This window comes from Cheilinus undulatus, linkage group 18 (assembly GCF_018320785.1).
Source record: "Cheilinus undulatus linkage group 18, ASM1832078v1, whole genome shotgun sequence".
In the NCBI taxonomy this organism is placed as follows: domain Eukaryota; kingdom Metazoa; phylum Chordata; class Actinopteri; order Labriformes; family Labridae; genus Cheilinus; species Cheilinus undulatus.
This window is the reverse complement of record NC_054882.1, coordinates 24,804,543-24,823,380: the sequence shown is the minus strand read 5'-3', so window position 1 is coordinate 24,823,380 and position 18,838 is coordinate 24,804,543. Positions and strand designations below refer to the sequence as shown.

General features: G+C 41.5%; 1 protein-coding gene across 5 annotated transcripts in view; it reads right to left on the bottom strand.

The window, feature by feature from the left end:
- Positions 1 to 1,266: 1,266 nt before the first annotated feature.
- The window catches only part of ktn1 (kinectin 1), a 33,095-nt gene continuing 15,523 nt past the window's right edge, over positions 1,267 to 18,838 (bottom strand). Inside the window, exons 20-36 of one of the 5 annotated variants that reach the window (XM_041812395.1) lie at positions 16,576 to 16,654; positions 16,360 to 16,472; positions 16,173 to 16,269; positions 14,987 to 15,027; positions 14,793 to 14,883; positions 13,922 to 14,008; positions 9,324 to 9,413; positions 7,073 to 7,159; positions 6,902 to 6,991; positions 6,730 to 6,822; positions 6,534 to 6,602; positions 6,364 to 6,447; positions 5,862 to 5,945; positions 4,763 to 4,846; positions 2,537 to 2,632; positions 2,343 to 2,453; positions 1,267 to 2,246 (exon numbers count right to left, since the gene is read on the bottom strand). In XM_041812395.1, coding sequence (XP_041668329.1) covers positions 2,217 to 2,246; positions 2,343 to 2,453; positions 2,537 to 2,632; positions 4,763 to 4,846; positions 5,862 to 5,945; positions 6,364 to 6,447; positions 6,534 to 6,602; positions 6,730 to 6,822; positions 6,902 to 6,991; positions 7,073 to 7,159; positions 9,324 to 9,413; positions 13,922 to 14,008; positions 14,793 to 14,883; positions 14,987 to 15,027; positions 16,173 to 16,269; positions 16,360 to 16,472; positions 16,576 to 16,654 — 1,426 coding nt within the window. In that variant the 3' untranslated portion in view covers positions 1,267 to 2,216. The remainder of the gene's footprint in view (positions 2,247 to 2,342; positions 2,454 to 2,536; positions 2,633 to 4,762; positions 4,847 to 5,861; positions 5,946 to 6,363; positions 6,448 to 6,533; positions 6,603 to 6,729; positions 6,823 to 6,901; positions 6,992 to 7,072; positions 7,160 to 9,323; positions 9,414 to 13,921; positions 14,009 to 14,792; positions 14,884 to 14,986; positions 15,028 to 16,172; positions 16,270 to 16,359; positions 16,473 to 16,575; positions 16,655 to 18,838) is intronic. The other 4 variants (XM_041812396.1, XM_041812398.1, XM_041812399.1 and 1 more) reach the window with 4 other exon arrangements.

Below are 18,838 nucleotides of genomic sequence, written 5' to 3'. Positions count from 1 at the left end.
CATATCGATCATCAAGAAATGGAAAGAATATAGCATGTGTGCCTAGATCAGACCATCCTCACAAACTAAGTGACCGTGCAAGAAGGAGACCAGTGAGAGAGGCCACCAAGACCACTCTGAAGGAGTTACAACCTTCAGCAGCTGAGATGGGAGGGACTCTGCATACAACTGTTGCTAGGGTCTTCACCAGTCAAAGCTTTATGGGAGAGTTGCATAGATACAGCTACTGTTGAAGAAAACTCATAATAAAACCCTGGAGTTTGCCAAAAGTCATGTGGGAGACTGCGTGGTCAAGTGGAAGAAAGTTCTTTGGTCTGATGAGACCAAAATAGTGCTACTTGGCAACCAAACAAGGCACTATTTGCAGACATCAAACACTGCACATTATCCCAAACACACCATCCCCACTGTAAAGTACAGCAGTGACAGCATCAAACTGTGGGGATGCTTCTCGGCAGCCAGCCAGCTGGAAGGTAGAGGGTAATAATGATTGCGGCAAAATATAGGAAAATCCTGGAGAACAGGCCTGCAAGACAATGACCTGAAGCATACAGCGAAAGCTTCACATAAATGGTTTAAAGACGACAAGGTGAATGTTCTGGAGTGGCCGAGTCAAAGCCTCAGTTCAATAGAAAATTTGTTGGTGGACTTGAAAAGGGCTGCTCTTGCCAGATTTACGTGCAAGCAGACGGAGGTTGAGCAGTTTTGCAAAGAAGTAAAATTGCTGCGCCCAGACATGCAAGTCTGACTGAGACCTATCCACACAGACTGTGCTGTGATTGCAGTCAAAGGTATTACGTTGTAAAAATCTGGATTCACTTTGACTTAAGTTTTTTTTTAATTTCTTTGTCAAAAAGCTAATATTGACCATGATTGGTTAATAAAATCAAAAGGGTCAAACATTCAAGGGCATGTATCCTTTTAATCAGCACTGCATTGTAAACCTTGATTCAGGCATGAGAAAGCCCCCTCCTTTTTTAGGGTTTATACAGCATGTTATAACATTAGCATCCCAGATGTTTCCATATAAAGTCTGCACTCTTTGTCTACTTCAATACAAAATAATTCTTTAAATTACATCTCTGCATGACAAACATGCACACAGCACACAGGCAAGTTAGGTGAATATTTCACCAGCCAGCAAAAGCTTCATCTACTCCCTGTGTACATTCAGGCTCTAATTGACTCTCCAAAGGCATGTGCTGCCCCACAGTGGCAAGGGGAAAGAGGTGCAGGGAATAAAAAGAAGCAACACGAGACTCTGGGCAGATTTATCAAGCATCCCTTTTATTAACATCACCTGTTACAAAAAGAACAAAAAAATTCAGTGTTAATGAACTTAGCAACAATATAGCAAGTGTTGATTACAGATGATATGGGACGCTTATTCCTAGAGTAGTTGCAGTAGGATTAAAAACCTAACACTGTTGACCTGGCCTTATTTTTCCACAGCCAGGGTCACAGACTCCCTTCTCTCTGGAGCGGCAGTAAAGTAATTTGTCCATGCACCTCCATAGTTAGTCACTTAGTGACCCTTCTGATATGCTGAGACCCCATCTGATCCCCAATCTCCCACCCAATACTGAGCCAAGGTATGCATGGAGCTATGAATTCATGAATGCGATAGTTTTTCTGCTCAGGAGGCAACAGATCAACAACATTGTGTATTTCAGCAGGTCCTACCTATTACATTTCAACAATACATGTCTTGAAAGTAAGAAAAAAAAAAGACTGAAACCCAAAAGTTTGTTCTCAGCAAGGTGGAAATTTGTCTCACTGCGCTCTCTTTACAAATAAACTACTGAGTATTCAAAAGGATTTCATTGAAAAATACAGGTGTTTTAAAACAGAGGAATGGTTGCCACACAGTTTAAATGATGCTGGATGTGTTTAAGTTAAGAATAAAAATTAACTGCTGAAGAAGAGGAATGTGGTGGGAGCAGAGTAGTGTGTGTTTTGGTACAGTGTGTGGAGTGTTTGGAGTTAACAGTAACCATTTCTTGCTCCCTTACAGCCGACTGGAGCTGAGAGAGGTTTCCCAGAGTCAGTCAGACGTGGCATACAGTACAGGTGAGGTGTGAAAGGAGTTTGAGGAAGGGGAGTGGCTGGGCCTGACAGTATGGTGTAATGGTGGTAGTGATGAGACCAAAGGTTGAAGGCGGTCTCTGTAGTGCAGTCAGGGTGGCTGCGTAGAGGGGGGGTCTGTTGTCCTCTTACTATACCTTGGGCAGATCTTTTTCCCCCTCCTGGAGGACATCAAAAAGAAGAAAGTTTCACAGTCAAACACTAGGACAGGGCCACATTTTTATGTTTTATTAGGACAGATGGAAAACAGGACTCACCTCTTCCTGTCCCTTGGTGAGTTGCCGGCTGACGGCTTGTAGCAGCTGCTGCAGTTCTCTGACTGTTTGGTTCAGTCCTGCAGTCATTTTCTCCTTTCTGTCAATCTCTTCCTGTAAAAGACAGAAAGACACAATATAACACCTCATTACAACCCCTGCAGACTTTTACGACTAACAGTGCTTTGGACTCTTACTCTCTGTGATGTCAGACTGCTGTTCTCGATCAGGTCATCCACGTTATCTGTGGCGTTTGAGAGCTCCCCCTGGATCAGATCAAGAGACTGCTGGGCCTGGATTAAAACACAAAGAGAGGAGTTTTTTCAAAATCTGACCTAGACACTGAAGCACATCAGCTAACAAAGCCTTAACAAGCATTCAGAGGCCTTCAATATGGTTGGCCACCCCATCTCAAGTGGACTGTCTGTTTTGATGGGGCTGCCTTTCATTCTTCTGTGTCTATGCTCGTAGCCAACATGCATCTCCTTAATGTGTATCTATGCATTTAAAAAGGAGCAGACCACAAGCTCTGATTGGTCTACTGGGTAGTGCTGGGTGACCACCAGTCTGAGTTGACTACAGGCATATCACATGTATTCTAATATCCAATATGCATTTCCTCATCCATATGTCTCTCTTAGTGTCTTTTCTTAGTAATAACTGAGTATAATCAACCGCAGCTCAATATTTATCACTCCAACACCAGTATGATACTCTTGGTTTAAGCTGCCATGGTTTTCTGTACACAAAAAGGAAATGTGGCAACAGGACCAGGAACTGGCATAAACAAAATCGCACTGCCGAGTAGCATCTAGGCGGAGTATTACAGAGCAGCGCAGAACGCCAACGTACAAGTATGCAGCACTCATGCCAGCCCAGGCCACCACGGTGTAGCTATAGTGTAGATTACATGTCAAAGTATAAAACAGACTTTACTGTGTCAACAAGTGTTTAACAGAACTCAAGCAACAGTTGCAGACTATGTCAAGTCACCATTTAAGGAAGTCAGCATAGGAGTACCCCATGGATCTATCCTTAGGCCCATTCTATTTACATTGTATATTAATGATAATGCACGAAAATAGATACTTGTTAAAATTAATCTTTATGCTAAAATATTATATTCGACTGTGTACACCAATAGGTTGTTTACAATCATGAGATCCTGGGTGCCCATTGGGGAGTCAGGAAGTTAGGGACAGACATCAGGAATGAATGGGAACAGAGGAGAGTTAGTACTTTATAGCTCTAAATGGACCTCTAAGCTGCAGTTATCATTGGGAAATTTCTACATACATTGAGTATACAACAGTGATTTCTTCCCCAGTTTAAAATTTACCTAATGTGGAGGTGATCAATATCACAAATTACTCAGTCCTCCAGACCTCCTAGCATCTAGCTTTGTCTCTAGTCAGATGGAGACAGAGTCTAGAGGAGTCTTGTACTGAGCTAAAAGTCAAGCTGAGCCCTTTTAACATATAAAAAATCCTTTTTTTTGTCATAAAAATGCTTTTAATTGAAATGGTGATGTACTGTTAACAGAATAAACTTTGTGGGGTGAGCAACTGAGCAAAAGTAGGATAAGGAATGCTTTTATTTTTGCACTTTGAACACTTGGCATAGCCCTAAACAGCTCATAACATGCCGTTTTGAAGGAGTTTCTCTATGACAGAAATCTCTTCTTGCCCACCAGGGGAGTTCTCTGCTGCTGCGTGATGTCATCTGCAAAGAACCAATAGTCTCGCCCTTTTACAGCGTCAGACTGATTTGAACTCTTTCCACCAAGTTTTTGATGGTCAAGATTACTACTAATTTATCTCCTTTTCTTTAATTGACAAGCCTGTTTTTTTTTTTTTCAATTTATCAACAAATCCCTTGTGGAAGTACCACATTTGCATGATGTCTTGGGAAAATGGGGTAAAATTAAATAAATGCCTACATTTTCTTCTGATATGGGTTCCAAACTGCCACATTTTTCATTTAACAAATTCAAGTGGTTGAAAAAAATCTCGGTCACGTATTCTTATCACGTATTCTGTTTCCAGCTCTATCCACTGTCCTGTCTCCTCCAACTTTTTTGCCGGATAAAGGCAAAAATGTCTAAAATAAATCTTTAAAAAATAGCACAGTTTAACACTGAAAAAGGAGGACAGATTTCAAATATTGCAGTGCCAATTATTAGGAATAATTTTCAAATGATGGCTAAGATGCCTTCTTACATCATATTGCATCTTTAAAAGAACGAAATAAAATACGGAAACACTGAACGGGACATGGTTTGCAAGTATGAATATGTTGATATATTTCAAGTTTTCATTTTAAAGTTTATTCTTTTTTAACTTGTATTGCTGCAGGGCAACCCTGGAAAAGAGAGCCTGGCCTTCCCGTAAGAAATAAGGGGTGAATAAAAACAAAATTCTCACCTTATAGAGGTCACCAGCCACCTTTTGCCTCTCGTTCTCTTCTGACTCCAGCTTGGATAGAGTCTCTGTGAGCTGGGTTTTCAGCTGGAACAGAAAAAGACACTCAGCCAATGATTTACAACTCATCCCAAATACTTCAGGAATACGCATTCAGAAATAAGCATTGTATGAGCATAAAAGCATTCAGTCTGAGGTCACACTCCAACTTTACCAACATAAGAAGGGTTGAAAGCTCAACACTAACAGTTTTGTCCTACTTTGTCCGGAAGAAAAAAAGAGCTCTGAATACCAAAAAAGGTGTTCGGCTGTGTTGGTTTGGGCAGGCTGTTGCAGGTGCTTGTGGAAAGATGAATCACAAATCGGAAAGCCCAGAGGATGCATTTAATTTAAAGCCTTATCAGAGGACATAGCACTCCAGAGCACTTTATCATACTTCAATCTGGATTTTACAACAATAGAAAAGCACAACTACTGAGTCATTTCCTGCCACGATTTTATAATGGAATTTGCCTTACAGTGACTAAGTAATTCCAGTGTACCTAATTTGTTAAGCCATTGTTGCTCAACAAAGTAGCAATGTGTCGCAGTGAAAGATCATTCAGTTCATTATTTCACAGTACAACAGATGGCCAAAAAATGTCCAGTTTTATCACAGAAGACAAGACAAAACAGACAAGATTTTAAGAATCAGAAGAATTGGAAGAGGGAACAAGAATGTAGCTGAAGCTGGAGAATAAAATAACAGCTAGATATGGAGCTTGTGGAAGCCATTTGTTAGATGCTGGGCTGAAAGTGATAAGAAGTGCCAGGAGAGAAGGGAGGAAAGTGTAAGTCTTGTAAGTATCACTAAGTGTGAAAGTGAGTCATCATTCTCAACCTCTTTTTTGCCACTTTACAAAAAATGAAACCTAAAATCAAACAAAATTATTCTCCAGGCTGAGGTTTTAGGTGGGTATGTTCACTGAGGTTATGGATTGATGACCCACAGTTACAGGAAAAAGTCAGAACCCTGCACTTTTTGGAGGCAGCGCTGCTGAATGAAGCAAGGGAGAGGTTTTAGTTTAAAGAAAGCTACAGCTAAAGGGTGAGCAACGCTTACCAAATTCAGCTCCTCATTCTGTCTGATAGCCTCTGTATAAGAGCCATCAAGTCTGGTCTGCAATTCAGTCAACAGATCTTTGAGCTGAAATTAAGTTTGAGATGATTTGTTTAATGGGAATCTGTGGGGAGCTTGGTCCAGGAAAGCACACAGTCTATGCAGAGATATGAACTGATCGGGTTATGAGACATAAAAGGGAATGTCCTAGAGCTGTGTGATAAATAAAGCACAGGACATTGTTGTGCATGACTGTAAATCACCAGAGACACTTGATTAGGTTAGTTTTGTAAGTAGTTTATCGCTAGAGCTGACTATGTGAAGCGTTGTACCTTCATTTTTACAATATTCCTATGTTGTATTAACTCTCTAAGCCCCGAGTAAAGCAAGTGCAGGATGCCACAAAAGCATCAAAAAATACCATGAACAAGAAAGTGGCACGACAAAGCTCTATGACATGACCGAGGAATCACAAGTCTGGGAGAAGCAGCCGTGTTTTACTCACCTCTCTGACCTCTGTCACATATGTGGCACTCTCTCGCTCTGCTCTTTCCAACTCAGCCTCCAAGTGTTGCTTTTCTCTTCTCAGCTAAAGACACCAACAAAAGGTCAGAGAGGTTAAAACTTCTGATTTATTTGAGACACAAAGAAAGGGAATGTTTTAAGATCACTTACATTTTCCAGCTCTCCTCCATCACTTAGTCTCTCAATCTCCTGCTCCAGAGTTGTGACTTTCTGACTCATCTGTGGAAAAAGATAATAAATAAATAAGACTGATGCAATAAAGTATGCATATGGTATAATAATTCATCTTGTCAGTGATTTGGTATTAATCCTGGGGCTTAATGCCAAGCTAAACCTGACAACTTACCTCTCTGAGCTCACCCTGCGACAGCTCCAACTTCACCCTCCAGCGAGACTCCTCCTGCTCCACGCTGCTCTGGAGACGCTGCAGGATGCCCTCCTGTGGATGCAGCAAGAATGACAGATTAGGCAGCCACAGATGCCACTATGACACCACAAATATTAAAGCGAAAACTCACCGTCTCTGCCAAAACCTTCTTGTAGGTCTCACAGTCTTTCTGTAGAATCCTTTGGGTTTCTTCGGCTTCTTTTAGCTTCTCAGCCAGTCCCTAGCAAAAGAGAAGAAGAGGGATTTTGCTGAAATAGCTTCAAATTAAAGACAGAAAGTTCTATATTTCCCCTTTATTTACCTCAGAATCCCCTGATGCAGGGGGGGATTGTGTGGCTGAGCTTTCAGCTGCTGCGCTCTCAAATAGCTGAAGCCATTCCTGATGGTTCTAAAAAAAAAAGACGGGGCAAAGAGTAAAAGAAAGCAGACAAATATGATGCAAAAGAGGCTGTAAGAAGGTTGTCATTGACTGTGTTTACATGAACTCAAGTATCCCAATTTCTGTTTGTGCATGCGTAGATTTTCAGATGTTTACAAACTGGGATATGCCATTATCCTGATTTTGAGAAACTCAGTTTTGCTACCTGGAGGACTAAGAAAGAACATAGGATAATGTGCCATGTATACACCTAATCCCGTTTTCTAAAAGCTGTGGACTACCTGCATAGGTGAGGCTTTGAAATTGTTCATTTAACTCCAGATACTTTAAAATATTTTGGGTGTGTGGCGGAGTGACAGCTGGTCCCCTTCTGCCGCTAAGCATCCTGCTGAAGGGGTGCCCATGCAGAGATGAGTTTAGGAGTATTCGCAAGTTTTTAAAAGTTTTAAATGTATCGTTTCATCCACATGGAACCGGCATTTTGAGAGCCTGAAAACACTACTTTTGAAGCTGGTCCCAGACAGGATTTCGTCCTAATTCTTTTTCTTGTTTCATGACTTTTGCTGCAGCTGTTACACATGCCAGGACAGCAAGCTGAGGATATCGATAGGGATCCATGTTTATTTTTATTCTTAAGTCTAAGGCAGTTTCCATTCAGTTGGTCGATTGTTTGGTCAATAAGCTTTCTTCCGATCAAGATCACCCTGGTTGGGGGGGGGGTCTAGCCCCCCTCCCCCCACGACTCGCTGACCACGGGGCAGATAGCGCGAGAAGCCGGGCAAGCTTCTGAGAAGAGAGAGATGCACAGCAGGGGAAAGAGCAGATCAGTGCAGCTCTGGGAAATACAGGTAGAAAGAAGCAAACAGTGTTGCAGGATATATTTTCTGTTTATTTGAATCAAAATAACTAAGAAAAAACACATCAACACAAAGATGCAGGCGGCGTTTGTATTGAAGTGGCTGCCGCTGAGTGTCTCTGCTCTGCCCTCTCTCGCAGCATCAACTCCCACGGCCAGTTTAATTCACTGATAGGCAAATAGGCTTCGTTTATCATCTCAAAGTGTTCACTTTAGCATTAGAGTCTCTTACAGACAGACAGAGAGAAGAAGAGAGAAAAGACAATCTCTCCTAGTCATGAAGTCTTATTAAGGCTTTTGTAGCAAAATCCCTTGCTCCTCTACTACCGCCCTGAGTAACAAATGGTCATGGTGAACAACATACGCCTCATGTTCTTAGATCCAGCATAAAGCACAATCAGCAGGGCTGCCAGGAGACAGTTTGGGGAAAAGTTTTCGGTGTACAGGCTTCATAATCTTCTATTTTGGTGTATTTCTGTTGCAGCGTTACAGCGCCACTTACATACCTGGCATATACTACAGTGTTTATGCTTAAGCAGACATTTCTTGAAATGATGCCAAGTCTATCGAGAACTTTTTTAAAACAAGAAAGAAATAAGACTGTTTATGCTCTGGAATGATCATGTCTACTAACCAAGGCCTGAAATGTAGAAACGATAGCTCTTAAGGCGTATTTTTCAAAGTAAAAGCTCAATCTTTTCAAGGCCGACCTTGAGCTACCTGTGCTTTCACATAATGCTTTCATTTTTAAGTGACTTCCTGGACAAATTTGGTGAATTTAGTGAATTAAATTCACTTACAGGATTGTTTAGGCCTTTCTTGGCATCTTTGCTAAACTTTCTAGTGAGTTGCCTAATAGTTAAAACATAAATTCATGTAGGCCTATTCATTCTGAGATCTCTCTTTAACACCTTGCCATCCTCTCGGTCTTTTTTCTGCAGTTTTTTGTTATTTTTACTGAACTTAAGCGATCTTAAAGTACATAACATTGTTGTATAAAAGCCAATACCCATATAACAACTTTAATAATCCTTAAAGAGGTATGGCAAAAAGCCTTAAAAATTAAGCGTAATATGCCTATTTTATCGATGTGAAACTTCCCAGATGAAGTTTCACAGATGCCTGCACAGATATGATGCAATGATCACAAACTGGGATACTAGTATTTCCCATGTATACAGGGATATGAATAACTATGTAATCACAGAATCACAAATATGATCAAAACTGGGATGAAGCTCATAGCTGGAATACTAAAGTCTAAGTAAACACAGTCTTTGCAACCTGCATGAGGAAACAAGTCCATATTCTCCATACCTGCTCAGTGGGCAGAGGCACATGGGGCAGAAGTCTGTGCAGAACATCTCGACACTCGGACTGAACCGCTGCCAGAGCCGTCTGGTTCTCCTACAAGGCAATGGGAAGGGCAAATAAAGACAAAAAAGAAAGAGAGGTGATTGAGCACCGATTGTTTTAAAAGTTTTATCTTAAAGACATAGTCGCTGAAGCAGATTTGAAGTCATCAATTGAGCCGCTCAAATCAATGCCACAGGAATGATTCAGCATCAAATCATAATTTTTAGCGCAATAGGATAAACACAGTCTCGCTCCTGCTTCCAATTACCCTGAGAAAACATCTCTCAACAGGCCACACCTACACAAAGTGTCACCAATGTGCGATTCAGAGCATATCACATGCTTCAGTCCTGCTGCAACCACAAATACATCAATCTGCTTTCATAAAATTGCACAAAGTACCTTGAAACTCCTCAATAAATAAAAAGGTAGCTATCAGTCCTCCCACAATAGGCTAGCATCATGCACTGTCACTCTGAGGCCTGGAGGGAGAACGTACGCTGAGCACTAGCCAGCTGGCGCTGTAACCGCCATTCACATTAACACAGTGTGTCACAAGGCGGCTCAGAGACAAGTGAATGCGACCAGCATGCACTGACAGTACACAACAGCTGCCAAGGAACTCCCTAGCTTGGCTATGAGAAGGTGCTTTCTACTGTACTCGGATGGCAAGAGGAGCAGCTGCTGTGCCGACGGTTCAGCATGTACCCTTCCCTAATGCAGGAAAAGGACGGCAAAAATACACGCACACACTCCTGGAACTGTTAATAGAGCAGCTATCTATACCAAGAAACCTGCAGCTCCTACAGCAAACATACAGCACTCTACTCAAGAATGATAAGACTTTCTGCACTGGAATTAAACTGATTACACTGATTCTGATTGATTGGATTGCATGATTTTAGCATTTGGGACACATTGACAAAGATTTTGAGAATAAAGCAAGTCATGACAATATAAAATTGTAATATTACAATATTAAAGCTGCATGTAGTATTGCAAGAATTTTCATAGAATTACAAGAATAAAGTTGTGATTTGGTAAAACACTGTGGTAAGGTTAAGAATAGTCTCACTATCTTGGACAATCTTTTCAGGTTCCAGCTTTAGTAAACCTACTGTGTTCTGATTTTTTCTTTACAATATTCTTGTGTCATTTTAAATCAGGCAGCTAACTGCTCTTCTTGTGCGGCTTTTCCACTATGACTTTTGGTCGTGCAGATCCAAACCAAGCTGTGCCGTTTTACTTTTCCATCAATTGACCGCCAAGCAGACCCGTGCCCAGGATGATTCTGATCTGGAGCAACATGCCCGTTCAGCCTCCAAGTGCACCACAGTAGTCACGTTTACATGGACACTTTTATTCCAATCTGATTGAAATCAACCCAATTAAATGTTTTGGGTCAAGCGTTTACATTGTGTGTGATCTATCCAATCAGGTGTTTATATGTGCCCATTTTTAATTGGAATAGCGGCCACCACGTCAACGGTCACCACTAGCAACCATAAATCATGTGACCTGTGTGTCACATGATTTATGGTTGCTGGTGGTTTCCAGTGGTATATAGTCCCGCTGCTCCGTTATTTCTCTGTCCCCCATTAAGGCCGACATCCCCTGAGTCGTGGCTTCTCCACTACCGGCATTTGAGTCTAGAGGCCCGTTTCTGCTGGCGAGAACGGCTCCCGACAATACGTCACCATGCAGTTACGTCAAGACGAAGAGCATGCGCAGAAAGAACGTGTCAGATCAATCGGGTGAAGGTGTTTACATGGAAGAATTTTCCCTCTGATCGGGTCATGAAAAGGTGTAGACCACCCCTCTGCAACTGATTAGATTTTTAATCGGATGGGGCTTGATCAGGTTGATTTAGGTGTTTACATGCAGCATTTCTAATCAGGTTGAGGGTTTCACCCGCTTAGAAGTGTCCATCTAAACGCAGCTACTGACATCAAAGCAGTTTTTCATCATTCAGGGACGCATCCCAGATGCATTAAGGTAGCAACTGCTGCACCAAACTTTGAAATACCTGCCGGATTACCAATAGAAGAAGAACCTTTGAAGTAGAAACAATGGGTGCTTCTTCTTATGGTAGTACTGGAGTGCAGCTATCTAACATCATCGGCTCTATGTGATGGAAAAGCCCCCTAATAAACCCCTTAAAGCTCCTCTGAGGACCTTTGGGTAGATTTTGGTGCCCCTTTTGGACGAAATATCTCCTTCTGATATTGTCCTATACGTGTGCACTCACTGGCCACTTCATTAGGTACAGTAATTGACAAATATCTAATCAGCAAGGCAAATGTCAGAAACCACAGCATTTAAGAAGATAAACATCGGCAAGATGGTCTGCTGAAGTTCGAATGGAGCACCATAATGATGAGGAAAGGGGATTTAAGTCAGTGGTTCTCAAGTGGTGGGTGGGGACCCAAAAGTGGGTCGTGAATGTGTGCCAGGAAGCCCTAAGTGGACATACAGTAAATTCATTACATGTATTTATGGGGGGGGGGGGGCAGATTTCATTAATTGCTATGCTTTCCTTTTATGCATCTCCTTTTCTTGGATATGGATGGTTTCACACTTTTAATAAAGTTATTTATCTTGTCATCATGGGATCACAAAGTTTGGTTTTCATGAAAATGTGCTAATTTCCTCAACAATTAAAGAAAGCTTCCAAAATGTACATGATATGAAGAGGAACTGTAGTAAAATGAAATGTATGGATGCATTTCTCTATGTCCACCCAGGGCTTCTGTAGGGTGCACTTTTTATGCATGTTTCTTCTTTTGTTCAAGATTTATTTTTGGGCTTTTATAAAGAGAGGAGAGCAGTGAATAGAATCAGAAACAGGGGCGAGAGAATGGGAAAGAGACGTGGCAAAGCAGCCACAGGCAGGACCCAAACCCGAGCTGCCAGCACACATGGGGCGCAACCCAACAACCAGGCCATCAGCTTCACACTTTTTATACACTTTTGTTGTGTATTTTTCTTCAGACACTTTTTTGTTCTATCAAAGATTAAAAATGCATTATATTTCATCGACTAACTTTGAGTTGTTGAAAATTTTCTGAAATTCGGGATGTGATTCCTCATTGAGGTGGTGGGTCCTGAGGCAAGACCAGTTAAGAACCACTGATTTAAGTGACTTTGAAAGTGGCATGGTTGCAGTTTCTAACTGCAGGTAACCAATCTGATTTGTTACAGGAATTAAAACTGACTTGTATAATACAGTGATAAATCAACTCAAACATTGTCACATTTGCTTTTGTAGGTCTTAGAGAGGGATAACTTAATTTCAGTCTATTTCATAATTGTGCAAAAACACCACCTAGGAACTTTAAAGATTAACATACATGCCGACTATAGGGCGTTTGTACTGTGCATTTCTGCTGTAGTGCAGCAAAGAAGCTTTGCTGTTGTTGCACCATGAGACACCATGCGACATTTGTACCGATGCTGTGATGGTGGGTAGAGGCCACAATCAACAAGAAAACAAAATAATTTGAAAGAATTACTGTGCTGACAGACAAGTCAGATCGGAATATTTTTTGCCACTACCATATGTCCCTTCATGATTTTGATTGGCAAGTGAGGGAGGAGTGACACTGACGAGTGCAGTGCAAAAAGTTTTACTGTTTTCAACTGAGAGCGTAGTGACAAAACAGCTAACACTGAGGGCATATTTTTCATGCTTAAAGCCAGACTTGGACACAGGCTCTTACACTCCACTGTAGTCGATACAGAAGAGGAATGACCTCGCCCCATTATGTTTCTGCAACTTTCATTGTTGAGGCGAAATGTCAGAGGGGTTTAAGTATCACAGGTTTAAATGGCACTGTAAACTGGGCTTTTGTCTAAAACCTCTGGTTTTTCTCATAAAATTTTAACTTTATTCTTGAAAATCTGACTTCCTATACTGTCCGAATTTGGGAAATCACAACTTTACTCATATTTGATTCTTGCATTATTAAAAATCTGTTGTTAATTTTATTCCCTTCATTTTTGTAATATGAAGACTTTATTCTCAAAATCTGTTTTTTTTTCTTCACTGTGGACCTGATACTCAGTCATAACATTGAGAAAATGAATGTCAAAAAACAAAATGATGCAAACATGCTGGAAATGAGCCAAATGACAGAAGAAAGGAAGCTGCAAGAACGATTAAAATGAATCTCTCTCTCTAATGAAATCTAGTGAAATCATTTCTAGGACACTGCACACTCATTTTTAAGCTTTAGCGTGAGAAATAATTTTATATTTCAGAGCTTACAGCACAAAAATGTCCGCTAAAGAGACCAATGTTTATTTAATAGAGTCAGACTTCCTCATGGTAGCAGCATAGGTCACAGCTCAACACAGCCAATTAAACTTGAGGCCAAACAACAGAGGAGAGGGGGGGGAGCGGGAGGTAAATGAGTATGCAGCTTTGTTATGAATGATGGTGAAAAAAAGAAGTTTCACTGGGGCAATCATGGCAAAAAAAAGATTTTGGAGGGAAGGATGGGAGGGATGCATCAGATTGGAACTAGAGTGAAGCAGGTGGTGGGGGGGGGGTGTCGAACCTTGACAGCTTTGCTGAGTTTCCCTTGAAGCATGGACTCGGTGGCTGACAGAGCTTCCATTGCACTCCAGTTTTTCTCCCGAAGCTCCTGTTTTGGTCAGTTCCAGAGAGATACTACTTTCAGTTTAGCCTTAGGGTAATAATGCATTCAGCGACCCTCAAATGAAAACTGTAAGAGTAACAAAACAACACTGAATGCATTGCTCATTTTAAGATTACTACACTCTGCTTTTCACCCATGCTCCAACTGCTAAAAATAAAGATGAACGAAGAGCCTTCAGAGTCCCAGTCTCGCACCTCGTGTGGGTAAAAGCAGCATGCAGAGTATGCAAGATATGTATAGTAACTTTTCTGCAAGGCTCCTATTAACATTAAAGTAATAACGTCTGTAGAGATAGAAAAGATAGGCACAAAAATAAAAAATAGATACGTTTTCAGAGAAAATATGCTTCTCGAAAATAAAAGGTAGGCGAGTTTCTAATGCTCTGAATCCTCCACAAGCACAGACAAGCTAGCTGAAACACTCATGGGCACCGGTGAGCATAACAAGAGTAGGCTGGAGGCCCTGTTATGCAACGCTTAGCTTAAGCAATCCAAATCAAAATAGACATCTGTGCTGATGTGTAAAATCATGTTGACAGCGAACCTTAGCTAAAGAACGTTTTCTATTCTGTTTGAAACAAAACTATTTTAACAGAACAAAAACAAAACGAGGGAGACTTAGTGGCAGAAGACAACAGGAGGTATGGATGTATGCAGTGTGCAGCTCCAGTGGGGAAGAAGATACCACACAAGTAGGAAGGTGGGGGGTGGGGGTAGCAGGGGGTCTTGAAGAGGTCATACAGTTCAAGGCATCGCTGCAGGAAACCTACGTTGTTCTTCTTCCTGTGAAGCTCCACTGAGTCCTTTAGCTCAGCCATTTCTGCCTGCAGGTCTGAGATCTGGTTCTCCTTCTCTGACAACCTGACAGACAACAGAATAACCAGTTAAAATGTCGTCATTATGTGGTTAAAAAAGTACACATGTGGAGAATAAGTAGGTTGTGTTTAAATGTCATGTTACTCACGCTGTAAGCAGCTCCTGGCTCGGTACTGCTGTGTGGGTCTGCTGTTTGAAGAGAGGAAAAAAATATGATTTGACCAAGAGCAAAAACAAAAAAATAGTCTTTATTACCCTGATATTAATGGAGGTGTGATCAAAGTTTGAAAACCATTTATACAACTATCAGCTCTGAGTCCTCATCCAAGAACAAAAACACCAACCTTAAAACTTGATTTGATGTGTGCTTGGTGAAAAATAAAATTTATATAAAGCCTACTGGTGGTGGTCACCATATTGGAAATGCTGTCTCGAACTCACAGTTCACCTAGGCTAAATCCTAATATCCAGCCTAAAGCCTAAGCACTAAGCCCTAACAAACTTTGATGGTGTCAGATGGGCAGTGCATGAGCCCTGCCCACCTGACACTATTAGGACACTATTACACTGCCTGGAAACAAGTTGCAAAATTAAATACCAAGATGTATTTGTATGTCTTTTATTACCATATCTTTGTATACATGAATGTGCATGGGTTTTAGCCATGTAGGGCTCTAAGGGGCAGAGTCAAGCTCAAGGTTAAGGTAAAGGTCAAGGACAAAAGCATCTCTTTTGTGTTGGCCTTTTCAGTCCAAAGTAGAGCCTTCAAGCACAATGGGGCAGCACTAAACACTCACACCCTTGCTGGGAACACACCTCAAAGTCCACCATTCAAACACACTAGTTACGCCTCTTATTATGACTAACTCTTACCCTTCATTTAATCAAAAAAGATAATTTCATTAAATCCCTTCTTATAGTTTGTTCCCATCACAACATGAGCTATTCAGACCAAATGAGTGTTAAGAACCAGGCTGTTTGCTTCAGATGTTAATATTGGCTTTTTTGAGTAAATGTGACTTTCAGGGCTTTTGTTGTCAGCCTCAGATGGACACTCAAAGAACTGCAGGATTTTGCAGTTCCTCAATGGCCTCGGTTTCATTACTGAAAGTTGCAGCTTGTATTAGATGTCCAGATAAGTGTGTAGTAAAGAGAACTTGCGGGAGGAAAAAATTATGATTCAGGACTATTCTCTAACTTATTTCAGAGTTAGATAAACAAAGCACATTTAACCTTATAAAAATAGGGAAGTATATTTCTTAAAATCATTTTTCTCTACAGCCCTAAATTGCATTTTGACTTTGCTGTGTGCATTTCTTGAGGGAGTTTCTAACCTGTTGTTGTACCTGCTCCACCTTCTCACTCAGCTCCATCGTCCTGGCCTCCAACTCAGCCTGCAGCTTCTGGAGCTCCTGATCTTTTGCTGCCAACCTGCATGCCAGGGTTTCACATTATTAATCTGATCTGTTAAGGCTGTGCTGAAGAACCTGTGTTTTCTCGTGGTGGGGGAGATGGACTTACTGAGACTGGAGTTCTTGGAGCTGGGTACCAGCACTGCTCTGCTCTTCTGGCGTCTCCTTCTGTCTCAGCTGCTCCATCTCTGCCTGCAGGGCAGCCAACTGCTGCTCCAGAGCCTGTGAGACACAAACAGCTTCAGACGAGAGACCTCAAACTAGGCCAATACATGTAGAACAGAAGGGAGGCCGTTTAATATGTGATACAATAAGAATCGTGCACCTCTGCTGTCTTCTCTCTGTCCTGTGCTGTCTGTAGACTCTCCTCCATTGATTTTAGCTTCTCATCCCTTTCTTGGATCCTTTAAAGAAAGAGAAACAAGCCTTCAGAACTGCTGAGGTAACACAAATTCATTTATCTGATGATATCTGCCACAAAAGGACACTTAAGAAGACAGAGCCCCTATCACAAACGGAAATCAGGTGTTAAAAGTCACCATGAGGGGTGTGCTTGGAGATTAGTTTCAATATGTTAACAGTAGACTAAGTAGCAGTCTTCAGTTACATAACATGTAATTATGACTTCAGCTGCTCTTCATCCGAGCAGGCTGGCAAAACCGCTGCCACTGATTAACTAGTGTACGTGAAATAAAAGTTAGGCGCAAAGCATCCATCATTATGAATTTATACGTGTTGATGACTCAGTATGAGAGAGAGAGAGAGAGAGAGAGAGAAGTTCATAGCGGAGAATTATCGCTCACAGCATATCATTTTGAGCCTGATCAGAGTTCCAAGCACTTCTGATGAATAAAACCCTGACTTTTCTAACTCGTATGAGCCCCTACAGTCATTCCTCTGCGTGTCCATGTACTATCTGAGCCCCCCTGAAATTATTTTACGCATCATGAACTGTGCATCTCCCTGCGTTTGGATGCCGTTCAGTGCTTCACCAAACAAACTCATGTCACAGGATAGCCTGTGTCCAGAGCAGGATTAAATGTTCAGTTAAAAGATTTCTTAACGGTGACACAAGCAATTTTAACCATCTGATGAGAGCTGGAAGTGAGGTAAGTTAATTCAGTGGACGATAGTTTGGCATTATAATTTTATAATAAGAGAGGAAATCAGCTATGTGATTAACCCCGACACACACTTGTCCACGTAATTGGCACTCTCCTTTACACACGGAGGATGAAAGGTGTGTGTTGTCCTGTGAGCTTCTGTTTGTGGCTCAATCAAGGGAAGAAGTTTTATTTCACAAACCCAAAAAAAAAACAAAAACCTCTCACAGTGGTTAAAGCCTGACATTGCTAGAAACTGGTCAGAAATGTGGACTGGACTGTGATCCATCAGAATGAGATGGTAGAACTGCGCAAAGTTAAATTCTTCAGCTCTTATAAAATCTTTGTAACTTGTTGAAATACAATGAGACAAAATATGTATATTTCTCTCTCTCTCTCTTGAAAAATCCTGCTGTCTCTAGTGAGCAGCTGCTACCTCTGCTCTGGGGCGGGTCCTTTTGTTGTTACTTCACGCTACGTCACATTCCCACGCTTGTGCACCTTCATTTGCATCCGTGCTGTGCCTAGGCCCACCTTGTCCATCCGTGTAGGGGCCGTGAAGTGTGCAGCGCCGAAGCACGGAACAATTGCACTCTCACTGGCCAAACGTACCGGACATTAGGCTGAAACGGGCTCAGGCACGGTAAGGATGGCCTAGTGTGAGTACGCCCTAAGCTGTGCTGCGATGACATTGCGTGGAACGAAGCAGGCTTTGTAGTGAGTGATCTGTGCTTGTTACAATGTATTTAGGCAACAATGAGTTACAGTTTATTAGAACATATTAAAGGCTTTAAATAATTAAAAGTAGTGAGTGAAAAACTGATGTGTCCCAAAGACACTGTACACAAGTCTCTCAAAGCCCTGGGCTCGCCAGAAATCCCTCATGTAGCAACTGAGCGCATAAGACCACATGTTCTTTATCATATAGTTTTAACATGATCTGAGCTGATGACAGCTTTATATGGTGCAGCTGAAAAGTGTTTGCTTCATTTAGTGATGGCATTTTTACAAGCTACGACCACTGCTCCCTCCTCAAACGAGTCTGTGACGTGTTCAGGAGAGAGGATGTTTTTTGAGTTTAGCTCGTGGTCAAGTAAAAGCCAATCACTCACATATTTTCTGGCTTTCTGTTTAACCTTCTGGGATAAAGTTATTCAGAATCTTGGGTAGATTCATGTTGTGAAATTCCCAAGGGCCCACAGATTGTGTCTGGACCGGATTCCTGTTTCATTTTTTTCACATCATCTGAGCAACAGCTCATATAAAGTGTTTGGAAGAGCAGAGCCTTCTAAAAGATTCTGAGGGTGATTGTCACATTCATAATGGGCCAATCACAGCAGTATAGCATAATGACGTAGTGGGTCTGTGCAGCTTCATTGAGCTAACTACATAATGTGAGCATGGCAGGCTGGCGCTGTCATTTACTAATTAGTGGAGCCAGCTTTTAGTGAGGTTCTTGACTCGTCTTTTAGTTTGAAAGGCTGC